Here is a 26,333-nt window from a genome sequence, read left to right on the forward strand (position 1 = left end):
CAAGTTGTTTTTGGCAGAGCCCAATGTCTTGAGAAGAATGTCACTTAGGAGAGAGAACTCTTCCCAAAGTTCAGACAAGGCATTATAGTATTCTCTAATACTCTTGTCTTTTTTGGTCATAGTACTACAAACTTTGTTTTGTAAATTGCACACATGTGCAATATCTTTAAGGGAATACATATTCTTAAGGTATTCCCAAGCATTATAGGCATGCTCAAATTTGGCAAGGCTACAGCATTTACTAAGATTTGCGCTATTGACAAGGCAAGCCATAATCTTGTCATCTCCTATTCTTCATTCTTTTCAGTTTCTCTCATAAGTGGCTAAAGCCTAGGTTTTTTCATCATCTATGAGAGGTATTTCTTTTTCGCTTTCTACCTTGGTGAAAACTAGTTTAGGTTCCGGATGGGAACCATCCACTAGTCCCCACAACCCCTTTCCCCAAATGTGGTGCTTCACAATTGAAGACCACGTTATAAAATTAGTATTGTTGAGTTTCATAGGTATGATGGTGACTTTTTCATGGCCATCCATTATCACAGGGGTAATAGAGATAGAGAGATAGAGAGGAGAAAAGAGAAAAAAAATAAAGGAAAGAAGCAAAAACATGTGCACCACACCAAGAACAAGAACCATGAGCCACTATTCTTCAAAAGCATGATCACACGACCATTTGAATCACCAAAGGGCAAGAGGTACTTTTGTTGTTATCAGAAGCACGAAAAACGAGGCAGCAATCTTCAAGGATTAATGAGCATCCAAGCTCTCATACCATATAATGAAACGAAGTGTGCATAAATACAATGCCACTAAAGGGCTACAAGGTGCACAATCACAAAATCCACTAATGGTCACACTCACAAATGCCACAAAGGGCAAACACAATATGTAAAAATAATAATTTATTGAAACCTCACAAAAATGCAAGAAGCATTCTTAAATACAATGGAAGGGGATCACCCCTACTTATATAGAAAAGAAGGGAGAGAAGGAGAGCTTAAAAGAGATGTTGGAGCAAGCTCTAACGATCACAAAAAGAGTCATCGGAGCTTGCTCCAACAGGTTTTTTTGACTAGTCAACCTAGTGTTGACTAGTCAAACTCTAGTTCAAAAGTGAACTACAACAAAGTTCTAGTTCAAAGAGAACTAGATAAAATAAAATAAAATAAAAAGGAAAAATAAAGTAAAAAATATATACATCAAAGGAATATATATACATATATACACATATGTATATATATATAATATATATATACTCTCGTATGTACATATATAAATACATTTATATATATATATATCCCAAAACGTATATTACACTGTTCTTATTCATTATCCATATGAGATATCCCAAAACGTATATTACACTGCTCTTATTCATTATCTTTTTATTAAAAGCCAATTATTGAGTTTTGCAGTTCCGCATGCAAAAACAAAGCAAAAGCTCGCATATTCCCCTGCGAGAACCATCACGAGACTCCAGCCCGTGAAAACACATTGAACAGTGCAATATCGAACAATAATATAAAATATGATTTTTTTGATGCATTTAAACAATTAAGGAAAGAGCGAACCAAAACTCAAGGCTCTCCAGGCCTGTGATGATTCATTTAGACCATCGATGCATTGTATGCGAAAATCATAACTTGCAATTTATGCAATGAGGTCAACATGCCTCCAAATGCACATTCATTCAAACCAATTTAACAATGTGCATGAGTTACCATAATCATATGCATGTGTTCATCATCCACGTGCAAGTGCTTTTATGTAATCACTTAACACACATGCATTCATCCATAATTCATAAGTACATGAAACATGTCCCATCAATGTAAGCACAGGAAACCTTTTCATGCGTTAACATCCACACACATGAACATAACACAGATTTAGCAATTGAAATTTCAGGGCTGCACACATTCATATCATGTATGCGCCTGTACCAAAATAAGACATCTCATATGAAAGATCAGAGAAGAGAGAAGGCTAGATGACAGCAACAAGAGAGGAAAAGGTAATAGGCTGCCTCCTCTAGGTTGATCGCATTGTGTATAACAGGTTCTCAGTAAAGTTCCATAAATGCCTTAGCATACATCAATGCCATAATGTAACAGATCCCATTGTTAGATATTACCAAAAATATTTTCAACATTAGAACTAACACCACCCCTTCAAGGATCTTAGTAAACAAATTTGTCATTTGCATAATCTCTAAATAAAATTTTAGCCTAAAGCTCACCTTCAATCTTTTTTCGAGCAAAATGTTTGTCCAACTTTATGTTTTTAATCTTGTCATATTAAACCGGTCTAACAGATTTAAATTGTACTTCTATCTTGTTACTTTAACCTGGATTTACTGATATTAAAATTGCACATTTTGTTGTAGCATAGACAGCAGATATGTGTTCACCAAGTATTATGAGATGTTGTAGATATAAACTTCTAAAATTACAAAGGCCATAGACCTATTCTCGATCCAAATGTTGAATCTTCCAAATATGTGTTGCTTCTTGCTACTACATGAAACTAAATGTGACCCCAAATACAAGCAACATCCAAGTATAGACAGTTGAATAGCAGAGAAATAGCTACATGAAAAGTCTCAGTGCACAAGTTATCTTGCAGCCCACGAGGATGCAATATAGCCAAGCTTGTCTCAAAGATGGGCCTATGTTTGCAGTTGACTCCCCGTATTTAATTGGGCAGGAGATTTTGTTTAGTTCTGTGATTTAAAAGGGCATTGTTAAAAGCACTGGAGGTATATTTACTACAACCATTGCTTTCACATGCATCAACATGCATCAAGAAGTAATTCTCGATTTAGGCCTTGAAGCTATAAACATGGAAACTGTGCACTTGTGCTTAATGAAGAAAATCCTATGTACTGAGAAAATCATCCACAAAACTCTTAGGAAATAAGATTTGAAGTCACCTAGTGAAACTCCCCAAATATCTTAATGCATAAACTAAAGTGTAAATGAAGCTATTTCATTTATTCAACTAAACAATATCAAATGACTTTTAAACACAAGAATATTTCAGCATTATCACAAGAATTATCTTCTTAGGACTGAATGACTAACGGCCATTTGAAAAAAAAAAGTTTAACAGCCTCATCATAACGATATCAAAGTCGTTAATGCCACAGCTCCCCTTGGACCTCTATTCTAACCATAAATATTGAAAAAACTAAAATTGGTAATGAAGGACCAACAACACTACAAGAATTGACATAAAGATTTTCTTATCTTTCTACCATTGCAAATGCATGATTCATGCAGGGACCATTGACCACAGCAAGCAAAAGAGGAAACACCATGAGAATTAGATCATCAATGAGCTGGGGCACAAAAATTCTTCATAAAACAAGGCTTCCAAAGTATTTAGCTCAGAGGAACAGAGACACAAGTGAGAGAATCATATGCCCACTCAAGACAATGAAAAACTTGAAGCAAATTTGAGGGAGAAGTTAGTCCCTACTTCATCTTTAGCAACTACAGGCCATTGCTGCAGCTCATAGCCTATCTCTTCCTCTTCCTAAAACTTGGATTAGTGATTCAAAGACCACAAATCATATAGCAGGAAAAAAAGAAGGTATCGTATCTGAACACATTCAATACTTAACAAAAAAAAAAGATTACAGAGATCCTACTATCAGGAAATCCGAACTCCATAATCCCCTTTCTAATAACAATCTGGAACCCCCAAAATAATCTACAGAACCCTACCCCGCATGTTCGACTCAAGACCGATCAACCAAGAACTCCCTCAGTGTATCCCTTTGCTCGGATGTCATAGCTACAGGAAACCCCAACCCACGAACTTGGGTTTTCCGGCAGCCAAGAATCAATCGAGGACCCTCGATTCCCTTTCTTTGACAAACCCTAATCGCATACCTACTTCATTCAAGACCTACAGAAAAAGGTACAGGATCCTACCTGTTCCGGCAAAGGGAGGAGGTCGCTGTCACAGTTGGGAGGTTGTCAGCGTCGATTTCTCCACTGTGAAGGAGCCGGTGTCGATGGTCCCGTTGCCGCGCACGAAAACAAGAAATCGGGGCGAGAGACAGAGAGAGAAGAACGAGAGGGTGGAAGAGAGGGAGAAAGCCAGCGAGAGTGGGAGAGGAGGGTTTCGGGGCTCCTTTTTGTAGAGGGGAGTCCAAAAAGGGAGGGTTGTTACCCTCACCTCCGGCGGCTGAGCATACCTCACCTCACCTCTTACGAGTTTGCAAGTGTTAGGGTTTTGAACCCTAACACGCCCCTGTTCTCGGGTAGCCCCTTATCGGGCTTCTTTTTTTTTCACTTTACAAGGTGTGGGTCGGGTCCGGTTCTGAGCCCCGCGACCCGTGACTCGAGATCCAACAGTAAAGTGGATTCGGGTCCGGTTTTGAATGTGGATCCGATCACGTTATAAAGGTGGATCCACAGGTTGGATCCAAATGGGTCCAACTGTGAATCAAACCCAAACTAATTTTATTTATTTCTTTACTTTTATTATATATATATATATAATAATTTATATAGGTATGATTCTTATGGATCCGGAAAGCGGGTCCTAGGCCCAAAACACATAAATTCTACTTAATTGCATAAAATTTTCGGTTATTACACATGTATCCTTTTTTTAAAACCCCCAAATAGCCCTACACCTACAGTTTTAAGAAAAGTGATGCCTGGGTTGTGACAGCGATATTATTGAAATATATATGAGTTGCCGATATTTTGAAAATATAGCGATATTTTGCCTTTAATATTGTTTGTTCTTTTCACTGCAATAATATTGCGATATTTTCAAAATATCCTAAAGTGTATAAAGATCAAGATGAAAAGTCATGGTCAAGGACGATAAAATTAAAGATATATGGAAAAAGATAAATGAAGAATGGAGGAATACAGTGGACCAAGAGGGCTTAATCAAAAAATGATTGATGGAGTTCTTGTAAAAAAAAGATAAAATAAAGTATTAAGTTTAGATGGTATGCTTATGAAAATTTGAATTTTGATGGGTAGAGTGGGGACTAAACAGTTAGTGAAGTTATTCAATAATATTTTGATTCAAAAAAAATAACTAAAATCAATGGATGAGAAGCTTGATCCTTATATAAAAGAACAAAAGGATCTTCCAAAATATTCCAATCATCAACTTAGAGCTCCTACTATGAAACAGTAAGAAAGAAATGCAGAATAGCACTGAAGCAAACAATCATGTCTCAAGAGGAAAAAAATACTAATGGTTTCTATTGAACTAGAGAAAGCTTATGATACTGCTCCAAAGAACTAATTTAGTCAATACTAAACAACAAAGAGGTCCAATATGAAAAAATTGCAATCATTTAAAATATATATTCTGGTGTCGAACTGCAATGAGAAATACATGCGAAGAGACAGGTACGTTCCCAAATCCCAATTAAGAATGAACAACAATAAAGATTGATTTCAAATTTCATGCTTATTGGCATTAGTCATGGATGAACTGACATCCTTTATTCATGTTAAAGTCCCATGGTGTATTATGTTTTTCAAATATGCCATGGTACTTATTAGCAGGACCAGAGAAGGTGGATACAAAAACCAGAACTTTGAGGAATAACTTAAAGAAAAAATGGTAATAGTTAAGAGAATGAAAACAGAATATATAGTGATAGTTTAGTGAAAAGGGTGTGAAAATCTCTATAAAAAGAGATTTTGTGTATAAACACAATACTAGAAACACAAAGTGTGCACAAAGGCACAAAAGGAGAACTCTCACAAGTGCACAAAGGCACGGATACAAATGCACGAACATAAAAAATATCAACTTCAATATCTTGGGTCCCAAAAAGGAGGCTTTACAAAAGTGTAAAAAAACCTAAAGGGGGGCACCCCTATTTATAAGAGCATGGAGACTTGGGGGGGGCTCCAATACACATGTTGGATCCCCCACATGTCACATCAACTAAAAAGAAAAAGAAAAATACAACAAAAAAATTTGTAAAAAAATGTACAATCATATTCTTAAGAATATGCGTAAAATATGTGAATTCACATAAATACCCTTATCGGGTTTGATATATATATATATACATAAAAGAAAGACTACATTTTAACACCCCCCCTCGAACTTGGTGTGTGACAACCGAAAGTTTGCCAAGAAGGAAGTTAAATCTTGGAGAGCAGAGTGCCTTGGTGAAGAAGTCTGTCAATTGATATTCTGATGTAACATAAGAAAGGTCAATGGTTCTTCTTAAATATTCTTCACGAACATAGTGGCAGTCCATCTCGATATGCTTCGTCTGCTCATGAAATGTGTGAGTTTTGGCAATATAGATTGCATTTTTATTATCACAACATAATTTTGTAGGCCCTAGAACTTTAATATTCATATCTCCCAACAAGCTTTGAATTCAAACAATCTTCATGGTGGTAGATTGTGAAAATATCTCAAAAAAGAGATAAAGTGTGCGATGAGCACAACACCACCAATGTGCACAAATGCACAAGAACACTTAGAACAAATGTACACAAAGGTACAATAAAGAAACTCAAATGCACAAAGGCATACAAAATATAAAGAATTTTATTGAGAAGCTTGGAGAACAAAAGCTCCAAGAAGTAAGTATTACAAAGGGAGAACTCCCCTATTTATAATGAGAAAGGAAGCCTTGGAGGGGCTCCACTAGCTGTTGGAGCCCCTCCAACGGTTAGAATTCTAACCGTTGGAGAGGCTCAACAGCTAGTGTTGAGCCCTCCAAGTTGACTTTGAGTCAACACAAAAAAAGGACAAAAAATGAAAAAGAAAAAAGAAAAAGAATAAAAGTGAAAAAGCAAAAAGAATTACAGCATATTCATAATTATGAATATGTGCAAAAGGTGAATGACTAAAATACCCTTGCGGGTTTTACTAGAAAAGAAAATAAACAAAAAGAAACATACATATTTACATATATATATAAAGATAGATACATATACATATATATGTGATATATATATGTATATGTATCTCTCTTTATATATATATATATATATATATATATGTAAATATTTACATAAAGAGAGATACATTTTAACACCCTCCCTCAAACTTAGGGCACAATGACCGAAAGTTTGCTAAGGAGAAAGTTGAATCTTGGAGAGCAAAGCGCCTTGGTGAAGAAATCTGCCAACTGATATTCTGACGTTACATAAGGAAGGTCGATGACTTTTTGTAGATATGCCTCTCGGACATAATGGCAGTCCATCTCAATATGCTTTGTTCGCTCATGAAACGTGTGATTCTTAGCAATATAGATTGCACTCTTATTATCACAACACAACTTTGTGGGTTCTTGAATTGGAATCCCCATGTCTTGCAACAACTGATGAATCCAGACAATCTCCATAGTTGTAGACGCCATGGCTCGATATTCTGCTTCGATGGATGATAGAGACACCTTCTGTTGTTTCTTACATCTCCATGAGATCAGGGATTCACCTAAGAAAATGCAAAAGCCTGTAGTGGAGTGACGGTTATTTGGGTCACCTCCCAATCAGAGTCAGTATATGCAATTAAATTCAACTCAGAAGAAGAGGAAAGGAAAACTCCCTTGTTTAAAGTTCCCTTTAAGTATCTGACAACTCGGAGAACGGCACTCATATGAACGGATGTAGGAGCATGCTGAAATTGGCTTGTAGTATGCACGGCATGAGAGATGTCCGGCCTTGTGATGCTAAGATACATTAGAGATCCTATAAGTTGCCGGTAGGGGGTAGGATCCTCCAAAGGTTTCCCATCATCGATCTTCATTTTTTATCCCACAACTTCAGGGGTCTCACAGATTTTATCATCAGTAATACCTGATCTGTCAAGAATCTCACAGGCAAGTTTAGTTTGAGACAAAAAATAGCCTCTATGAGAGTAGGCTACCTCGATACCAAGAAAGTAAGTCAGATACCCCAGGTCTGACATTTCAAACCTTTCTTTTAAAGTGGTTTTAATGTTTCTGATGCCCTTTATGTCACTACCTGTTATCAACATATCATCAACATACAACAGTAAAATCACAATTCCTGTAACAGACTTTTTGACAAACAGAGCAGTGTCAGTGTAGCATGAGGAAAAACCATTTTGAACCATTACATCATTAAATCGATCATACCAAGCCTTAGGGGCTTGTTTTAAACCATAAAGCGCTTTTTGCAAACGAAGGACTTTCCCCTTTGGTACGTTCATACCAGGAGGAGCATCCATGTAGACTTCTTCATTAAGATCCCCATTTAGAAATGCATTTTTAACATCCATTTGGTAAATATTCTATTTTTTAATAGATGCAATGGTGATCAAACACCTTACAGTAACCATTCGTGCAACAGGAGCAAAGGTTTCTTCGTAATCGATGCCGTATTCTTGACTATATCCTTTTGCGACAAGACGGGCGTTATATCTTTCGAGAGTGCCATCACTCTTGGTTTTGACTTTAAAAACCCATCTACATCCTATTGTTTTCTTTCCTTCTGGAATACATTGAAAAACCCACGTTTTGGCTTTGTTGAGGGCTCTAAGTTCGTTGTCCATGGCATCCCTCCATTCAATCATTTCCTTAGCTTCATTAAAATTTCTAGGTTCTTGATATGAGTGAATGGCACTAAGGCATGCCCTATGTTTTGGAGAAAAAGACTCATAGGATATAAATCTAGAAGGATTTTTCCTAGATCTTTCAGTTCTTCGAGAATTGTTGGAAGATTCACTAAGATCACTATATTTCTCTATTGCACTTCTAAAAGTGCCTTTATCTCTATGAGTATAGGTAATGGGTTCATTTATCATTTCTTCTTCATCATGAATGGTTTGAGGAATACTTTCACTTATATCCTCATTCTCTTTTAATTCATCATCGCTACAAAAATCTTCATTTCTAGATAATAGTTCAAACAAAAAAGAATAATCGACATTATCTTCATGATTTTTGTGTTCTTCAAAACCACTTATGTTTTCTAAAAAGGTTACATTTCTTGAAACATATAGTTTATCATTTTTAATATCATAACACCTAAACCCTTTTTGAGTTTCCGAATATCCCAAAAAAGCATAAGGAATAGCTTTGGGAGATAATTTATCATTCTTATCGGTGAGAACAAAACATTTACAACCAAAAATCCTTAACCTATTGTAGTCGGGTTCTTTTTTATACAAGATTTCATATGGAGATATTTGATTCAAGTTTTTGGATGGGAGTCGGTTGATGAGATAAACCGATGCAAGAGCCGCTTCGGCCCAAAATCTTTTTGGAATTTTTTGAGAAATTAGTAAAGTTCTTGTAGTTTCAATTATGTGTCTATGTTTACGTTTGGCCAACCCATTTTGTTGGGGAGTTTTGGGACAAGACCTTTGATGAACAATCCCATTATTTTCAATATAACTTTTGAAATCATTTGAGAGATATTCTCCCCCGGAATCGGTTCTAAAAATGTGTAACTTACTATTGAATTGATTTTGTATTAACATGTGAAAGATCTTGAAAGTAGAAAAAACCTCATGTTTATGTTTGAGGAAGTATATCCAACTATACCTTGAAAAATCATCCACATAAATAACATAATATGAAAAACCTCCTTTAGACACAACGGATGCCGGTCCCCATACATCCGAATGCACAATTTCGAAAGGTTTGGTTGAAAACATAGTTCTTTGTCCAAAAGGTAAGCTTCTCATTTTACCAAGAATGCAATCATTACAATTGAAATTGTCTTTACATAAGGTTTTAGCAAAATGTAAATACGAAAGCTTGACAATATTTGGATGCCCAAGGCGTTTATGCCAAACATTTATATCCTTATGTTGGGCAACATTACAAAAAGAGGTTTTTGGAATTTGAAGAAACTCCATGAGATAAAGATCTCCCTTCCTAGAGCCTTCCCCAATCAACTTCCCGGACCGGCGATCATGTATCCAACATTTATTTGATGAGAATTTGATATCACACCCATGATCCGATAGTTGAGAGACGGAAAGCAAATTTAAATTTAGTTTTGGTATAAATCTAACTTTTGGAATAAAAAAACCTTGTCTTTCAAAATCACCAATTCCTTTTATTTCAAGAGAAGCCCCATCCGCGGTGGAGACAAAAGAGGGTGACAAATTTTTTTAGTATTTAGAAAGTGAAAAAACATTTGGAGTCATATGAAAGGATGCACCCGAGTCTAAGAGCCAAAGAGTCTTACCGGGAGGAGAGAAGGTGGTCATGGCGGCTCCGGAAACGGATCCCTTGAGGAGTGGTTGAAGAGCTTCCATGATTTGATTGAGAGCCAAAGTAGCATGATTGGAAGTAGAAGGACCTTCCTCCTTGGTTGATTGGAAAATAGTAGACATAGCCACCATCTTCTTCCATTTAGGGCATACCGGTTTAATGTGACCCAGTTCTTTGCAAAAATGGCATATGATCTTACTATAATCTCTCCTTCCATAATGCCCACCATTTTCTCTTCCTCCTTGATTTTTGTTAAAATGAGGGGGTTTATAGATTTTAACATTATTCCCCGGTCTTGAGACGGCATAAGCACCCTCATCCTCATCTTTAGAGGGGACGGCCAACACACTTAGATTGGTTTTATTCATTCCCAATCTAGTTTCTTCTCCACTTAATTTGGTAAGCACATCTTCCAACGGAGGGGAAGAGAAAGAAGATAAGAGAGAGGATCTAGTTTGTTCAAACTCGGGTCTAAGCCCATTTAAAAAATTGAAGAAATGATCTTCTTCTAATTGTTTGGCTCTCAATTCAATAGCCTCACCACTCCATTTAGGTTCTTGGAGGGTAAGCTCATCCCAAATAGTGGATAACTCGGCGAAATACTCTCTAACGGACATTTCTCCTTGTTGAACGGTTAAGGCCTTCTTTTGGAGATAGTATTTATGGGACAAATCTCTTGAAGTATACATTCTTTCAAGATATTCCCATACTTGACATGCCTTTTTGAACTTTAGAATATTGGCATTAATTTTGGTCTCAACCGAAGAGAAGAACCATGAGAGTATTTTGTAGTTTTTCATTTCCCATTCTTCATGCTTCTTATTGTAATCTTCAAAAGCATTTTCTCTTTCTTCTCCCTCAAGAACCTTGATCTCCCCTTTGTCAAGGGTAGTAAGTTTTGGTACGGGTTCGGGAATAGTTCCTTGAACATATCCCCAAAGACCCTTTCCTTTTATATGGGCCTCCATATTCCCGGCCCATACATGATAATTCGTTCCATTCAATTTGAAGCCAAGAGAGAAGTGAGAATCCTTTTCGCCCATTAGAGAGGATACAAAGAGAAATAAATGCGTACCACAATGCGAAATGAGTCCCTTCTTGATGTAGGAAGCTTCCAAAATATAGAATGAAGAGCCGAGTCTTCACTTCAACCACCACAACTTAATGGCACGCTTTACGAGGTATTCCAACGAAGAGAAAAGAGAGCACAATCTTCTTTTCCTTTAAGCCTAGCTCTGATACCATGTGAAAATATCTCAAAAAAGAGATAAAGTGTGCGATGAGCACAACACCACCAATGTGCACAAATGCACAAGAACACTTAGAACAAATGTACACAAAGGTACAATAAAGAAACTCAAATGCACAAAGGCATACAAAATATAAAGAATTTTATTGAGAAGCTTGGAGAACAAAAGCTCCAAGAAGTAAGTATTACAAAGGGGGAACTCCCCTATTTATAATGAGAAAGAAAGCCTTGGAGGGGCTCCACTAGCTGTTGGAGCCCCTCCAACGGTTAGAATTCTAACCGTTGGAGAGGCTCAACAGCTAGTGTTGAGCCCTCCAAGTTGACTTTGAGTCAACACAAAAAAAGGACAAAAAATGAAAAAGAAAAAAGAAAAAGAATAAAAGTGAAAAAGCAAAAAGAATTACAGCATATTCATAATTATGAATATGCGCAAAAGGTGAATGACTAAAATACCCTTGCGGGTTTTACAAGAAAAGAAAAGAAACAAAAAGAAACATACATATTTACATATATATATATATATAAAGATAGATACATATACATATATACGTGATATATATATGTATATGTATCTCTCTTTATATATATACATATATATATGTAAATATTTACATAAAGAGAGATACATTTTAACATAGATGACATGGCTCTATACTCAGCTTAAGTGGATGAAAGTGATACTTTCTGTTGCTTCTTGCATCTCCAAGAAATTAGTGATTCACTTAGAAAAATACAAAAACCAGTGGTAGAGTGACGGTTATTTGGGTCACCTTCCCAATCAGAGTCAGTATAAGCAATTAGACTTAATTCAGAAAAAGAAGATAGAAATACTCCATTGTTTATTGTACCCTTTATATATTTGATGATGAGAAGAATGGCGCTTATGTGAATTGTGGTAGGTGCATACTGAAATTGATTGGCAACATGTATAACACGAGAAATATCAAGCCTAGTAATGCTGAAATACGTTAGGCATCCAACCAATTGCCTGTAAGGTGTGGGATCTTTTAGAAGAATGTCATCAATCTTCATCTTTGAACCCACTATTTCAGGAGTTTCACAGACCTTGACATTTGTGATTCCAGATTTGTCAAGAATCTCACAAGCAAGTTTAGTTTGAGACAGAAAATAACCTCTGTGAGAATAAGCGACCTCAATTCCCAAAAAATATGTCAAAAAACCTAAGTCTGACATCTCAAATTTTGAAGTCAAGATAGATTTAATACTTTTGATTCATTTAGTCTCATCTCATGTTATCAACATGTCATCAACATATAACAATAATATAACAATTCCTGCATCAGATTTCTTTAACAAACAATGCAGTATCAGTGTAACATGAAGAAAAACCATTTTCAGTCATTACATTGTTAAACCTATCGTGCCAAGCTTTGAGAGCTTGTCTCAATCCATAGAGAGCTTTACGAAGACAAAGAATTTATATTTAGGAATTTCCATACCAGTTGGAGCATCCATGTAGACTTCTTTATTAAGGTCTCCATTTAAAAAGGCATTTTTTGACATCCATTTGATAAATAATCATTTTTTAATGAAAGCAATGGTGATGAGACATCTGACAGTAACCATACGAGCTATTGGAGCAAATGTCTCTTTATAGTCAATCACGTATTCTTGACTATACTCTTTAGCTACTAGACGAGCTTTATACCTCTCAAGAGATCCATCACTCTTGGTTTTGACTTTTAACACCCATCGGCATCATATAGTTTTCTTTCCACTGGGAAGCATTTGAAATTCCCAAGTGTTTGCTTTCCTAAGAGCTTTGAGTTCACTCTCCATGGCCTCTCTCCATTTAATACATTGTTTGGCATCTTCAAAACTTTTCGGTTCAAAATATGAGTGAATGGTACTTAGGCAAGCCTGATATTTAGGAGAGAAAGAATCAAAAGACACAAATCTAGAGAGAGTTTTTCTAGTTCTCTCGGTTCTTCTAGGGTTTGAATCATGTGTGGAGATAGATTCGCTAGGTTCACTATATTGCTCAATAGCACTTCTAAAGGTGTGTCTATCTCTATGAGTATAGGTGATAGGGTCTCTGTTTATATTTTCTTCTTGAGAGAGAGATAGTAGGGTTAGAGTTATTGTTGATCTCGACCACTTCATTGTCATTGTTATATGTTGATTCATCGTCACTAGAGATATCATCTTTAGATAAAAGATCAGAAAGAAATGAATAGTCGGCATTTTCTAAATGAGATTCATTCTTTTCAAAACCACTATTATTTTTCAAAAATATTACATTCCTTGAGACATATAACTTATCATTTTTAGTATCATAACATCGAAACCCTTTTTGGGTTTCGGAGTAGCCAAGAAAAGCACAAGGAATGGCTTTAAGTAAGAGTTTAGCATTCTTATTTGTAAGGACAAAGCACTTACAACCAAAAACTCTCAATTTATTATAATCGGGTTCTTTTTCATATAGAGTTTCGAAAGAAGAGATTTTATCTAAATTTTTGGATGAAAGATGATTAATAAGATAAACTAAAGCAAGAGCCACTTTAGCCTAAAAAAAAATTGTAATACTTTGGAAAATAAGAAGGGATCTAGTGGTTTTAATGATATGCCTATGTTTCCTTTCGGCTAACCCATTTTGTTGTGGGGTCTTAAGACATGATCTTTGATGGACAATATCATAGTCTTCAAGATATTTCTCAAATTCATTGGAAAGATATTTGCCTCCGGAATCGATCATAAATATCTTTAAATTACTATTAAATTGATTCTTAATTATCATATGATATGATTTAAAGCATAAAAACACTTCATGTTTATGTTTAAGAAAATATATCCAACAATATCGAGAAAAATCATCCACAAAAATCATATAATAGGTAAAGCCTCCCTTGGATATGACGGGTGTCGGTCCCCAATCATCCGCATGAACAATTTCAAAAGGTTTTGTGGTAACCATAGATCTTTGTTCAAAAGGCATACTTCTCATTTTTTCAAGAATACAATCATTACAAGAGAAAGTACTTTTACAAAGATTTTTAATAAAATGCAAATAGAATAACTTGGTGATGTTGGGATGACCAAGCCTTTTGTGCCAAACATTTATGTCTTTATGTTGGGCTACATTACAAAAAAGGGTTTTAGGGATTTAAAGAGAATCTACACAGTACAAGTCCCCCTTCCTAGAGCCTTCCCCAATCAACTTCTCGGACCGGTGATCCTGTATTAAATACTTATTAGATGAAAATTGAATGTCACATGCAAGGTCCGAGAGTTGAGAGACGGAAAGTAAGTTCAAATTCAATTTAGGTATAAATCTAATTTTAGGAATAAAAAAATTTTGAGTTTCAAAGTTTTCAATCTCCTTAATTTCAAGAGAAGTTTTATCCGCGGTTGAAACAAAAGATGGTGACAAACTTTTAGAATATTCGAAAAAAGAAGAGATGTTTGGAGACATATGAAAAGATGCACCCGAATCTAAAAGCCAAGAAGTTTTACCTGGAGGGAAAGAAGTGGATACGGCGGCACCGAAAATAGCTCTCTTAAGAAGAGGTTGAAGAGCTTCCATAATTTGATTTAGAGAGAGTTTCACTTGTAGATTCTTCTTTTTGTGGTTGAGATGTGGTTGCCATTAAATGTAGTTTCTTCCATTTAGGACAAACTGGTTTGATATGACCAGGTTCCTTGCAAAAGTGACACACAATTTTGCTATAGTCCCTTGTTCCGCCTTGACCACCATTGGATCCTTGATTTTGGTTTTTAAAATGAGGAGGTTTATATGTCCTCAAGTTGTTGTCGAGCCTAGAAATGACATTAGCTCCATCACATTCATCTTGATTTGTGGGCATTGCAAGAACACTTGGATTTTGCTTGCTAATGCCCATACGAGTTTCCTCTCCACTTAACTTGGTAATAGCATCTTCAATGGAAGGAAATGTGAAAGAAGATAGAAGAGAGGACCGAATTTGTTCAAATTCGGGTTAAAGACCATTTAGAAAGTTAAAGAAGTGATATTCCTCTAATTGCTTGTATCTAAGTTCAATAGCTTCGCCACTCCACTTTGGCTCAAGCATAGCATGCTCATCCCAAATAGAGGATAATTCGGCAAAGTACTCACGAATAGACATCTCATTTTGTTGTAGGGTCAAGGCCTTCTTTTGAAGATAGTACTTATGAGATAAGTCTCGTGAAGTATACATCTTCTCAAGATAATGCTAAGTTTCAGAGGCTTTCTTGAATTTGATGATGTTGGCATTGATCTTGGTTTCAACAGATGAGAAGATCCAAGATAGGATCTTGAAGTTTCACATTTCTTATTCCTTATGTTTCTTTGAATATTTTTCAAGAGCCTTTTGTCTTTCTTCTCCTTCAAGAATTTTTATTTCTCCTCTTTCAACCATCGTAATTTTTTTTCGAGTTTCGTTATCGAACCTTGAACATATCCCCAAAGCCCATTTCCTTTAATATGAGTTTCCATATTTCCGGCCCATACGTGATAATTGGAACCATTGAGCTTAAAGCCAAGAGAGAAATGAGAGTATTTTTCACCCATTACAGAGATAAGATGAAGGAGACAAATACGTACCACAAAGAGATTTTAACTCTTACTTGTTGTAGTAATCTTCTAAAATATTTGATGAAGAGAAGTCTTCACGCCAATCTCGAAAAAATTCAAGGCACACTTTTTGAGGCACTCGATATTGTGAAGAATCACAAGATTTTCCTTTCCAAGCAACCTTGCTTTGATACCATGTGAAAATCTCTATAAAAAGAGATTTTGTGTATAAACACAATACTAGAAACACAAAGTGTGCACAAAGGCACAAAAGGAGAACTCTCACAAGTGCACAAAGGCACGGATACAAATGCACAAACGTAAAAAAAATATTGACTTCAATATCTTGGTTCCCAAAAGGGGGGCTTTACAAAAGTGTTAAAAAACCAAAATGTTAGAAATCCACCACCTGTACCTGCATTGAGAAAGAGAGAGAGAGAGGGAGAGACAAAATGCAAGAACTGCGTCAGTCACGATTTTTGTATGAAATCGTGACCTAAAGGAATACATTTATAACTTTATTTTACATAGTAATGGATCTGGGTCTGGTTTATCCAGACCCGATTAAGAGTAAACGTATACTCTGTACACGATCTTTACATTACATGGATCGGGTTGACTCGGGTTGGGTCCCGGGTCTCGGATCCTTTTCACATTTTTCACCCTCCCTCAAGTTGATCATGGTTTTGGACCATGAACAACTTGCCTTTAAGCATCCAAAAACGATCCTTGATTAACCCTTTGGTAAATATGTCTGCAACTTGCCTTTCAGTACTGATAAATTCAGGCTCAATCTCTTTTTCTTCAACCTTCTGTCTCACAAAGTGTTGGTCAATCTCAATGTGCTTAGCACGACTGTGATGTACGGGATTGAATGACATGTTGATAGCACTTTGGTTGTCACATAGCAAGGTAGTGTGGGAGATCTTTCCTCCTACTTCAATTAGTAGATGCCTGATCTATGTGACTTCGGCAGTAGCAGCAGCCATGGATCTATATTCAACCTCAGTGCTTGATCTAGCGATAGCCTTTTGTTTTCTACTGCTCCAAGAGACTAAATTTCTTCCAATGAAGGCACAATATCCTGATGTAGATCTTCGTTCGTTAGGATCTCCTGCCCAGTCAGCATCACAATATACAGTAAGCTTGTGCTCATCTTTGCCATATGATTGTGGTGAATATATCAATCCATCCCCAATAGTCCCTTTCAGATATCTAAAGATTCTCTTGACGGCTTCCATATGTCCAGTACGTGGTACATGCATAAATTGAGATACTTGATTGACTGAATAAACGATGTCAGGTCTAGTGAATGTGAGATACGGTAACATTCCTATTATGCTTCGATACCTGGTGGGGTCATCACACAAATCTCCATCATCAGCGCTAATTTCTGATGAAGCACACTCGGAGTTCCTAGAGGTTTGCAGTCTTTCATGTATGCCTTGCTGAGAACGTCTACGACATAAATTAATAATAGAGTGGTCACAGTCTGATTTTTAAAAATAAATAATGAGTGGTCCAGCATGGAACGTGAAAATCCATGTTTCTGAATCTCTAGAGAGAAGCTATCAAACCAAGAGCGAGATGCTTGCTTCAGACCATAGATAGCTCTGTTTAACCTGCACACAAGGGTTTTACAGTTTTGTTCTTGATATCCAAGAGGTTGCTCCATGTATACTTTCTCCTTGAAATCTCCATGCAAGAATACATTTTTCACATCAAGCTGACTCAACTTCCATCCATGTTCAACAGCTAGAGAAATAATAATTCAAATTGTTCTCATTCTTACAACCGGACTAAAGGTCTCATCATAGTCTTGCCCTGCTTCTTGAGTGAATCCTTTTGCCACAAGCCTTGCCTTATATCATTCAACAGTTTCATCTGGCTTGTACTTTATTTTATAGACCCATTTACATCCGACAATATTTTTGTCAGGTGGTCTGGGAACAACTTCTCAGGTTCCACATTCATGCAAGGCTTGCATTTCATCATTCATGGCTTCTACCCATTTGGTAGAAGTGACTGCCTGATAGTACATAATGGGCTCATCTTCCTTATTGAGGGCAGTTAAAAAGAGTTGAAGATCCAAGGAAAAGTTGTTATAGCAGACCCACATGTCAATAGGATGTCATATGCGGTTTGATTTTCTGATCTCAAGAGTACGAGGAATTGGACTGGTGACTGAGACATAATCTGAATGACTTGATGCTATCGGTCTATGTCTGGAATAGACAATGCATTTATATCTACCTGGTACTTCCTCTGCATTCTGTGATCCCAACGTCCCAGTGTTCTCAAACATCTCTTCTTCTTGTTGCACGCAATCTGAGGAACACGCTTCATTGGGGCTAGCAAAAAGTTCTGAACTTAGCCAAGGATAGTAAACTTCAGTTGACACGTTCGTTGCGTCAGCTTCGCGATCAAAATTTTGTTCATCAAAGACAACATTTCTTGAGGTTCTGATGCGTTTGTTGATGGGATCATAACACCTATATCCTTTATAGTCATCTGCATATCCCACAAACCTACACTTCTTGGCCTTGTCTTGAAACTTGTTTCTCAAGGACTGATCAATATGCACATAACAAACACATCAAAAAACACGCAGATCGTGATAACTAGGATGAGCTCCAAAAAGGCAGTGATAAAGAGACTTATTTTCCAGAACAATCATAGGTAGTCTATTTATCACATGTACGGCAGAATGGAAAGCTTTTGTCCATAGGTTGATGGGAAGATTACTGTCATGAAGCATGCTCATGGCACTTTCAACAATATGCATATGTTTTCGTTCAGCAATCCCATTTTGTTGAGAGGTGTGAGGGCAGGACACCCTTCTTCCTATTCCGTTATTTGGGATAAAGGAAATAAAATCACGGGATGAGAATTCCCCACCTCCATCACATTGGAAAAATTGAATGGACTTAGAAAATTGATTTTTGACCAAGGAAAGAAAACTTTGAAACAAAGAGAAGACTTCTGACTTATTTTTTATGAAATATATGCAAGTGTATCGGGAATAGTTATCGACAAAGATTAGATAGTATCTACTCCGGGATCCAGAGGCAATCGGGGCGGGTCCCCATACATCAGAACAAATTATCTCAAAAGGTTTTGAAGCTCTCTTATTAATGAAATGGAAAGGCAATACATGACTCTTGCATGAAAGACAACTGGAACACTTATGATTGCTCTCATTCCCATTGAGACTTTCTTTTGGAATGAGATTATTAGAGACAAAATTTTCAATAAAATGACTCACACAATGTCCTAATCGACTATGCCACAAAAATGGCTTATTACATTCAGAAATACTAAAAACATTAGCATAAGAGGATGAACATGACTCTAATGAAGGCTTCGAATTCAGATGAACAGGGCGAACAGCATGACATGGAGCTTCTTCAAAGACATACATATTGCCTCGTCTCTTTCCTTCAGCGAATGTTTCCCTCGTGCGTAGGTCCTTGACCTGCACAGACAAGGGAGTGAATTCAACTGAAGCATTATTATCATCAATAAGTTTGGAAACAGAGACAATATTTTTTTTGATGTCAGGAGCATAAAGAACGTCAAAAAGAGTAAGAGTGGAATATGGCATGGGGATGACAGTTTTTTCAACATAAGAAACAGGATGATGGGATCCATCTCCAGTGACAATCTTACTTTTTCCAAAATAAGGAATAGGGTTAGAAATTTTACCTGCATCGCCTGTCACATGAGTTGCTGCCCCTGAGTCAACAAACCAAGTGTCTTCATCACTCTGCCTTAATTTCAACTCTGATAAGGCAGATATCAGCAGATCTTTAATCTCTTCAATGTCTCTGGTATTTGTGAACATTCTTTTGGTTTCCGTTTGTGGACCCTTTCCTTTATTCTCTGGATTATGCCAGCAATTTGCCTTGATATGCCCCCTTTTGTTACAAAGGAAGCAAGTAGGAATGGATCTTGATCCCTGCGCATGAGCTAACATGTTTGGAGTGGGAAGCAGACCACGCCCTCCGTGTCCACTTTGCCCTTGTCCTCCTCGTCCCCATGCTCTACCATAAGACACTCCTGTGGCAAAAACTTCTTGAGAATTTGGGTGAATGTGAGTTTCTTCAGAGTCATTTCGTACTGGATCAATTTGGCCCGTAGCTCATCAAAGGTAGGAAGAACAGGAAGGCACAATAGTGAAGTGACTATCATATTGTAGTCAAATCCCAATCCGCTCAGAGTTTGTTGCACCATGTCATTGTCACTAACAGCACATCCTATAACTGCAAGTTGATCTGTGATGGTCTTCATCTTGTTCAAATATTCTATGATGGTCATGGAATGTTTTCTTAGTAACTGAAATTCCCTTTTTAGAAAAAACATCCTGGCTTGTGAAACCTGTGAATACGTCTAGACCAGTCGCTCCCAGAGTTGCAATGTTGTACAATTGTCGGGAATGGCAACAAGGACCTCTTGGGATAGGGTTGAGGTGATGTATGCAACAACAGATTGATCTTTCCTTTCCCAATTGAGAAATTCTATATTTTTGACATATACGATCGAACTCGCACCTTGATCATCTTTCTCTTCTCTCTGAACAAATTCTGGTGGAACAGGGATGGTTTCATCCAAGTGAACTAAGAGACCTTGGCTCCTTATAAAGGGAATGATTTGTCTCTTCCAAATCAAGAAGTTAGAGTATTCAACTTTTCAGAAATGAGTTGGTTGAGAAAACTTGAAGAAATATTTGATAGAAGGGAATAGGGATCCATAGAAAGTAGATTTCAACAAAAGTGTTCACGAAATGCTCAGTCCCTTTTTTTTTTGCGGCTGTCAGATTCAAAGAATAAGAATAGAGAGACTGAACCTTTTTTTTATGATCTCCAGAAAACTGATATTAAAAGAACTTTTCCACGTTAGATATATTTTCAAGCGAGTAAAAAAAAACTACACGGCAAATATATATTTGAATATGTAGGAATGAATGCGTGAAAGGGATTAGACAAAGGGAGATCGAGCGGACGACAACAGTAAAGGGAGACAAGCAAGCAATGTCAAACATAAAACAAAATAGGGCACATGATTGGTTTGATGTTTCACGTGAATCGATTTCAGCGATTCACATGAAATACAACCCCGCGTTTTTCACGGTCTGGGTTCTCGTGAACAGGATTCACGTGAACAGGATACACGAAAAAAATTCAGAAGAGGAGGGAAGAACGAGAGAAAAATTTTATGCAGACAAAAAATAGCACAAATATTAACTTCAGCAAATAAAATATTCAGATCGAGGAAGAGAAAACTAGTCTGTGTCTTTTCACGTCGGCAAATCCAACTGAAAGTCCACTTTGATTTCAGAGAGAATCAGATCTTAAAGAACAAGGAAGAAAAGAGGAGATGTTGACGGAAGAGAAGGAGACGTTGTCGATCTTACCGGAACTGAAGAACACGAAGGAAAGGGAGAAGAAAACGCACGCAGACGAGAAGGCGATCTCAGGCCAGGCTTCAACACTGCTCTGATACCATGTTAGAAATCCATGTATCCAGACCCGATTAAGAGTAAACGTATACTCTGTACACGATCTTTACATTACATGGATCGGGTCGACTCGGGTCGGGTCCCGGGTCTCGGATCCTTTTCACCTTTTTCACTAAAGGGGGGCACCCCTATTTATAAGAGCATGGAGACTTGGCAGGGCTCCAATGCACATGTTGGAGCCCCTCCAACGGTTAGAATTTTAACCGTTGGAGGGGGCTCCAACATGTGCATTGGGAGCCCCCACATGTCACATCAATTAAAAAGAAAAAAGAAAAATAAAAAAACAACAAAAGAAATTATAAAAAAAATGTACAATCATATTCTTAAGTAAGAATATGCGTAAAATATGTGAATTTACATAAATACCCTTATCAGGTTTGATATATATATATATATAAGACTACATTTTAACACCCCCCTCAAACTTAGGGTGTGAAAACCGAATGTTTGCCAAGAAAGAAGTTAAATCTTCGAGAGCAGAGTGCCTTGGTGAAGAAGTCTGTCAATTGATATTTCGATGTAACATAAGGAAGGTCAATGGTTCTTCTTAAATATTCTCCACGAATATAGTGGCAGTCCATCTCGATATGCTTCGTGCGCTCATGGAATGTGTCATTTTTGGCAATGTAGATTGCACTTTTATTATCACAACATAATTTTGTGGGCCCTAGAACTTTAATATTCATATCTTCCAACAAGCTGTGAATCCAAACAATCTCCATGGTGGTAGATGACATGGCTATATATATATATATATATATATATATATATATATATATATATATATATATATATATATATATATAAAAGAAAGACTACATTTTAACAAAGGGTAGTGAAGAAAATGTTATATATACAATAGGAAACATTGTAAGTTTGTAATCAAACAGCACAATGGTTTTCATTGCAATACAAACTATCCCAGCTTCATTATTTGATGAAAATCAATATATAGGTAATCCATCCTAATTCTCAAGTGAGTGCTCAAATTGGAGTAAAACTAATTACAATACTAGAAGCAACGTTTACCAGCATAAAGCCCTAAAACAAACACTTTTTTTAATTAGAGTAGAAGGTAAGGCATGATAACAAAATTGTACATCAAGTAACTTCTATTTGCTATCGATTAAAGTTAATAGACAAAAAGAAACATATGAAAGTTAAAAGGCAGCATACTTGGCTTGTTTTACACATATGAGCAGAAAGAACCAAATCTTCGTCGAAGGCAATGGCTCGATCAATCTTCATGCCATGTATACCTTCAAATCTCTATGGAAAAGACACATGGAGTAAATAAAGTATCATCTCCAATGGATCGAAAGAAAGAATAGAAGAAAACTTATTTTGCATACTTACTTTTAGTTGAATTACAAGGACATTTGGTGCTCGAAAAATAGACATTTGCTTCCTAGCAGCTGACAATTTTTTACACCTGTCATCTCATTGTGTACAGCATAAGCACAGTAACTGGTGCATATTAACAGAACTAAATAAAAATATAGGAAAGGAATATCTTTGACAATGTGAAATTATCCTCGTCTTAATCATATTATGAAAAACCCACTCTGTAACAACAGCAACAAAAGTTCAAAAGGGCAATTCATTCACTGAGAAATTCTCAGTATACTTTCCAAAGTTCCTCTTTTCTCTAGTTTTTTTGGAAAAATCTAGACAAAAATAAACAATTTAAAAATCAAAAAAGGAAAATAATAAAATAATAAAATAATAAAATTCAAAAATGCCAAAATTAAAATAAATATTTTCCCAAGGTTTCCCCCCCCCCAAAAAATGCATGATATAAATCATGATATTTTCAAATTATCTGACTTTACAGGCGTTAACTTGTCAAAATATCTTTTTTTTGTGGGATTCAAATAAATCTCACGATACCGGTTATTGTGGTTGTAAGTATCTATGACCGATCATATATTAGTTGTTGTTCTCCATTTCAAACTATATGACAAAGAAGATCATTAGGCTTACACACAATGACAGTTCCATCATCTCATAGTTCAATAGGCTCCAGATTTAGTAGATTATGCACAGAGCCTATACAAATTAGTAGAAAGTTGAAAACCTCTAATGGTTCAGAACAAATTTCACTCTTTGTGTAACAAAAACCAACAAATATGTTTGTGTGGCAATGTTTCAATTTACCGAAGAAATAACTACTCAAACTGGTAGAACAAGGAACAAAGCAGTCACATTCAAAGAGAAGCAGAAACAAAGAACAGAGTGGAGGTTTGAAAGGTTTACTCACTTCTCACAGTTGTACTTATTACTCCCATCCAAAACCTCTGGTTGGAAAAATCGCTGTAAGGCTTCTTTCAAAGAACTGCTCTGGAACAAATCCAGACTGATGTCCATTATGTCATCTATCTTATTTGTCTCAGAACCGCAAGAAAGGCACTTCACCTGGCTCTGCAACACTCCCCCAAATATCTCCTTAACTATGGTATTAGGTTCAACTTTTTCAGTCTTTCCATTCGCCTGACCGTTCTGATATGCCACCACATTCCGCACTTTCAACAGCTTCAGGCATGTGTTATGACAAGCATCAATCACGTACCGGAGGAACTCATGAGCATCTTCCTGTCTACCTATCCGGAAATGTTTCGCAAAAATCTGTATCGAGTTCTGGATCTTGGCCGGCGCATCCAAAAGGATCTCAATGCTGAGAGATCGGACTATTCTCTTTTCCAGCAAACAAAATGGGCACTCATGTTTCTTGTTCACATTAGATGATTCGCCTGCATCAGAAACGCGGTTCAACATACAACTCAATGTTTAACCTAAAGAAGAAACAAAAGTATGACTTCCAACACAAACAGTGACAAAGTTCCTTATCCACACTCCAATACCAAATTGAAAGAGAAACAGAAATAATCTCCCCCATTCTTCATAATTTTGGTACCATTACGAAAAGTCGAAACCAAGAATAACTGAGATGACACCAATCACACATGGCAAGAAGCAGAAATTGGCAGGAAGAAATTTTTAATTTTCTTTTCAACGTCAAAGGGAGACTACGATTACAAAAGATATGCGACAACAAGAAACTCCTCATGAGGAAGAAAACATCATGCTCGAGCACCAATAGGAAACTTGAAGAAAAGAAAAAAACAGATTCAACTAGCTGACTGCAGAGAGTAAAGCAAGTACAATAGTGAACAAAGTACAGAAAAATAATGAGAATTAAGTCGTAGAGAAAACAAGGGGGAAAATTCGAACGGTAGATGCTACCATAGAGCAAAAGGGAAAATACTCGAAATCAGGGACGTTGATTCTTTCACATACAATTTCTTGGTGTTAAAGTATAGAATGATAGCCCATCACAAAAAGAAACCTAATGGCAAAGCGGACAATCGAAAAAAATAAAGGAATCGAATCGCAACAAGAACTTGGGTTGGTACTGTCAAGAGGAAAAATAAAAGAGAAGAGGAGAGGAAAAAGGAAGAGGAGCTTACAGATGGAAGAGTGTCGGTTGTTGAGGCAGAAGTTAGCGAGAGGAGGGGTATAGGTGAGGCACTGGAGGACGCTGTTGAGGTAGCAAGAGTTGCCGAGGTTGCGCAGGCCGATGGGAGGGTTCTTCCTTCTCTGGATGTTCATCCACGTCATTTGCAAGGCCATGAACAGCAGCAGCAGCAGCAGCAGCAAGAAGAAGATGAAGAAGAATGAGAAGGGGAAGGGGAGGGACACAAGGGAAATGGGTCCATAAGAGAAAGATAAAGAGAAAGAAAGAGAGAGAGAGGGGGGGAGCTAAGCCTCTCTCTTTCTCCCCCTCTCTCCTTCCTCTTCCTCTTCCTCTTCCTCTTCCTCTTCCCTACGAAGGAACCCGCGAACGGGGTGTGAAGGGCATCAATGAGAGAGGGAGGAGAGTGGGTCGTGAGAAGAAGAAAAAAATGATGCGCGGCCTGGAGCGCTTGATTGGGCCTGTCGTCGCCTGGCAGGCGGAGGCCAATTCCCACGAACGGGGTGTGGTTCGGGTTCCCCCTTATGCCCCAACGCAAAAGGGAAGTGAACAGCAAAACAAAAAAGATCTCCCTCCCCACGTATGCCTTGTTGCCAGTTGTACATACAAGACACCATTGGATACAATAGAAAACCGCGAATAAGATTTTGGGGGGAATTTCATGGACATGATGAAAGTGGTAGCATTCCCTTACGTGGCTTATTTTTCAAGACATACCGCTAGTGTTGTTACGTTTCTTACATTGCACGATTTCAAAAAAAAAAAACTTCTTTGAGCCCTGTGAAAAAGGTTCAATTTAGTTATGGGGGCACCCACGCCCAATATCTATCTAAGATGATGCAAACGTGTAGAGAAGATTCGTACAAGTTGGAGAAGCCTAATTCGACCTAAATCCAAGTCCTTATCCAGTCAGATACGTGCGCTTGACGAGGTTTTTAATATCGTTTATTTCTTGAAATGCATGTGGATCGTACTCGAATATTACAGGTGAAACAAGTTGGGCCCTCGTACTAGTCAGGATTTCCCTCTCTAGTTGAGTGAGGCATGGTATGATACCACGGTGAACCTTTTCCCCATCATTTTCTTTTATAGGGGGTTAGGCCGACCCTGGGCCTTCAGCTTGACACAAGACCCCGCTTACCACATGGGATACCACCTTGGTGGTATTTTTCCCTCATTTTTCTCCTAGACAACTGTCGATAGCTTTATCATGGAAAGTCTGACAGGTTAACTGATAGGCGGCCTGTAAGGTGTGTTATAGCTCTGAGCTAATGAAATTGTTTTCTAAATGTTTTGGACCAAAGGATTGCTCGTTTATGGAAATTTCCAATTTTTGTAAAACCTGTAAATTTTTAAAAATAA

At 37.1% G+C, this 26,333-nt stretch overlaps 1 protein-coding gene across 3 annotated transcripts in view; it reads right to left on the reverse strand.

Annotated features, from left to right (window-relative positions):
* LOC149822191 (ubiquitin carboxyl-terminal hydrolase 25-like) overlaps nucleotides 1-25,418 on the reverse strand; it is a 167,050-nt gene extending 141,632 nt beyond the window's left edge. For all 3 annotated transcript variants that reach the window (XR_016425999.1, XR_016425998.1, XM_089980907.1), the window contains exons 1-4: nucleotides 24,967-25,418; nucleotides 23,760-24,249; nucleotides 22,856-22,931; nucleotides 22,676-22,768 (exon numbers count right to left, since the gene is read on the reverse strand). Coding sequence is in view for 1 of the 3 variants with exons in the window: in XM_089980907.1 (XP_089837033.1) it covers nucleotides 22,676-22,768; nucleotides 22,856-22,931; nucleotides 23,760-24,249; nucleotides 24,967-25,129 (822 nt within the window). In the remaining 2 variants the exon portion in view is untranslated. The remainder of the gene's footprint in view (nucleotides 1-22,675; nucleotides 22,769-22,855; nucleotides 22,932-23,759; nucleotides 24,250-24,966) is intronic.
* Between the last annotated feature and the right edge of the window lie 915 nt (nucleotides 25,419-26,333).

The sequence above is a fragment of the Nuphar pumila genome, chromosome 11, assembly GCF_984573655.1.
Source record: "Nuphar pumila chromosome 11, dmNupPumi1.hap1.1, whole genome shotgun sequence".
Classification (NCBI taxonomy): Eukaryota; Viridiplantae; Streptophyta; class Magnoliopsida; order Nymphaeales; family Nymphaeaceae; genus Nuphar; species Nuphar pumila.